Source organism: Condylura cristata, unplaced genomic scaffold (genome assembly GCF_000260355.1).
Source record: "Condylura cristata isolate star-nosed mole 26May11 unplaced genomic scaffold, ConCri1.0 scaffold00032, whole genome shotgun sequence".
Lineage (NCBI taxonomy): Eukaryota > Metazoa > Chordata > Mammalia > Eulipotyphla > Talpidae > Condylura > Condylura cristata.
In genome coordinates, this window is record NW_004567133.1 from 19378957 (window position 1) to 19381952 (window position 2996).

The window sequence follows — 2996 nt, forward strand, 5'->3', positions numbered from 1 at the left end:
GGACGTCTGGACCTCCTGGACCTCATGCGTCCGTCCGTGGGTGGAGAAGGGCCTTCTTCTTTCGCCTCAGTTTTCCCTGGGAGCAGGTTCCATGTTGTTCTTTAAGGCTGGGAGACCCTTGCCTCGTCTCTGCCCCTCAGTCCTCATTAAACAGGTGCGTCCACCCCTTCGTATGGGGTCTCCTAGACCTCCCGGGGAGGAGAGGCAGACCCTGGACCGGCGGGCGGGCGGCCGGCACCCCGAGGTCTCCTGCTCTCCCTCCTGAGCTCCTGTATGCCTGGCCCAGAACAGGTTCTCCCAGTTCTGCCACTGGCTTCTTCCTCCTGCCCCCGGCAAGGGTCCGAGGCAGGTGCATTTCCGGGTGCCGTGGGCAGCCCGTGGACTGCCTGGCGGTGGGGCGGGACCCTACGACACGTCCAGTGTGACCCCACCCCAGGCACTCCCAGCTCGGGGTCTGCCCTGGAAAACCACCGAAACATCCCCAGTTGAGGCGACCTAAGCCTGCGGGAGGGGAGCCCCTTTCTCTGACGCCCCATGCTCGCTGCAGTGCCGGGAGGCTGGGTACTCAGCTCCTGAGTTAGCCCCTTTCACGACTCCCTTCGTTTTACGGCTCCCCGGTCAGACGGCGACGTGGCGCTCCCTAAGGAGCCCCCCAGGCCAGCCAGGTGGCGGGCGGCGAGGCGCCTGGTCTGCGTGGCCCGGCACCCCGTTTGAGTGCAGGCCGCGCCAGGCGCGCGAGGCAGGTGCCCTGGGCACCGTCGCGCTGCAGAGCCTCAGCGGTCTGGCCGGGCACCGCGGATGCGCGCACGTTGGAGGGCCCGTGGCTTTCTCTGCTGCTCCGGGGGCCCCGACCACCCCCGCGTCCTCACAGGCCCACGATGCCCCGCCTGATCGTGCCAGGGAAGGGGTCACGCGGCCCGGCGGTCTCCATCGGGGCCTTCACTCGCACCTCCTGACCCCAAGTTCTTCACACGCTGCGGTGGACAGCGCCATGAGCCAGTGCCGGGGTGCCGGGGACCTCTGGACAAGTGTGGGGGGCACGCGTGGCTGTGGCAAGTGGAACCGAGAGACTCGCCGGCCCAGGAAGGACGAGGGTGCCTGGTGGGCCCCGGAGCTGGGCCCGCCTCAGGTCAGGTCAGTTTGTGCCCCGAGGAGGGACCTGGGGGAGAAGGAGGGGCCCCTGGGGGCACAGAACTCCTAGGGGAGTGAACGCTGTGTGTGCCAGCCCCGCGGGCACCGTGTCCAGGGGCTGCGGGGAGGGGCCGGGCCAGGTGGGCGCCAGGGCCGCGCCTGAGAGTCGGGGTGGCAGAAGGCAGACTCCCGAGCCCTGGCTGGGCCTCTCTGCTGCCCGGTCGGCCCTGCAGGCGGGGCAGGCCTGACCCTCACGGTGCCCTGCGGCCTCCGCATCACGGCCCCCGGGCCCCACGGGGCGCCCCTGGGCGGTTCCTCCTTCCCTGGCCACTTGCAGTGGTGAGAGACCATGGGGTTCCCAAAGCGGCTGGGTCCCGCCTGCCGAGGGCCCCGGGCCAGGTGGGGCAGGCCCCGGGCTTCGACACGAGCGAGTCCAGACAGTGCCCGCCCGGCCCAGCGCTGACCGAGGCTGCCGCACGCGGCCCTGGGCGCTGGGGCCCGGCCGCCCTGTCAGCAGGAGGCAGGGGGCACCTTTGCGAGGGAGGGGCAGGGGGCCGGCACGCCACGGAACTCGCCGGAGGACTCCAGCTCTGAGATTCAGGGCAGGCCGAGCTGTGGGAGCTGCCGGCCGCTGGCGCCTGGCTCTGGCAGCCACTGGACCAGCATTAAGGTGCCCGCAGCAGTCGGCACCCTGGCTGTGGGGGGGACGGGACAGAAGGTGGAGCCTGGGCTCGCTGTCCAGCCCATAGGGCAGCCCTGTGTCCTGCTGTGGTGTCCAGGGGCTGGCTGGGCTGTGCCCTGGGCTGGCTGCTCTCTGGCAGTGCTGGGGCGGTCTGGGGCGCTGCCTGCACCCGCAGGTCGGACTCCAGGGCGGCGGCGGGCAAGGGCTTGGCCACCAGGGACCCTGCAGGAGCGGTGGGCCCGGTGGGCTCTGCCTTGGCCCCCGCTGGCCAGGTGACCCTGGGGAGTGGGTCTCAGAGCCCCCATCTGCCCGTGGCGCAGCACCGGGAGCCTCCGAGAAGCCCGGGGTGGTGGTGGCCACGGCCTGAGAGCGGCCAGTGCAGTGCCAGCTGGGTGGCTGCGGGCGCCAGGCTGGACCAGGAACTGGGGGACGCCCGGCTCACCCCCCTGCTGCAGAGCTGCCGTTTTGAGCCCCGAGGCGTCCCGATGTTTACCGAGATGCCAAGGGTGACCCCGGCTCTAACCTCCAGTCCCGCCCACGGCACGGTCTGTCCCTCCTCGCTGACCAGGGCAGATGCAGCTGGCATGCAGCCTGCAGACACAGCGGTGCCCACTCTCCCTCGGTGGGACCCCAGTGGCAGCGGCCAGGAGGGTGGCCAGGACAGTCCCCTGGGCCAGGCGGTCCCGGGGGGCCTGCTGCTGGGGCCCCTTGAGTCAGGGTGCCGCCGGGGTCTCTGCTGCAGGCGGTGAGTGACGGGAAGCCAGTGGGCAGAGCACTGAGCCCCGAGCTGGAGGCCAAAATGGGCGGTCACCCGTGGGCCACGCCCCCTAGGGTGGCCAGAAAGCGGGTGCTGAAGGGGCACAGCCCCCAAGGTCACGCCCCCTGCAGCCCAGCAGGTACTTCCTGAACGAAGCCCGAGGCCAGGCCCGAGGGCCGGCGGGGTGGCAGAGGGCAGGAGGCCGGCGCCCCCAGGCTGACCACGACTCTTGTTCCTGAACATCCTGTTCAGCCGCTGGGGTCGGATTCGTCCTCAGCCGGAGGCGGCCAGACCCGCGGGAGGGACAGCCCAGACCACCAGGGAGGCCGGAGGCAGCCAGGGAGGGAGCGCAGCCCGCTCGGATGTGGGTGACGGGCGGCGACGTGGCGGGGTCCAGCCGAGGAGGAGGCCTGAGGCGCCGAAGGT

At 71.3% G+C, this 2996-nt stretch overlaps 1 protein-coding gene across 1 annotated transcript in view; it reads left to right on the top strand.

The window, feature by feature from the left end:
• Positions 1-2562, top strand: part of ADCY9 (adenylate cyclase 9) — an 82154-nt gene extending 79592 nt beyond the window's left edge. The window contains exons 15-16 of the mRNA XM_004691783.2: positions 623-1134; positions 1989-2562. Of these exons, the coding sequence (XP_004691840.2) occupies positions 623-1134; positions 1989-2562 (1086 nt within the window). The remainder of the gene's footprint in view (positions 1-622; positions 1135-1988) is intronic.
• Positions 2563-2996: the final 434 nt, after the last annotated feature.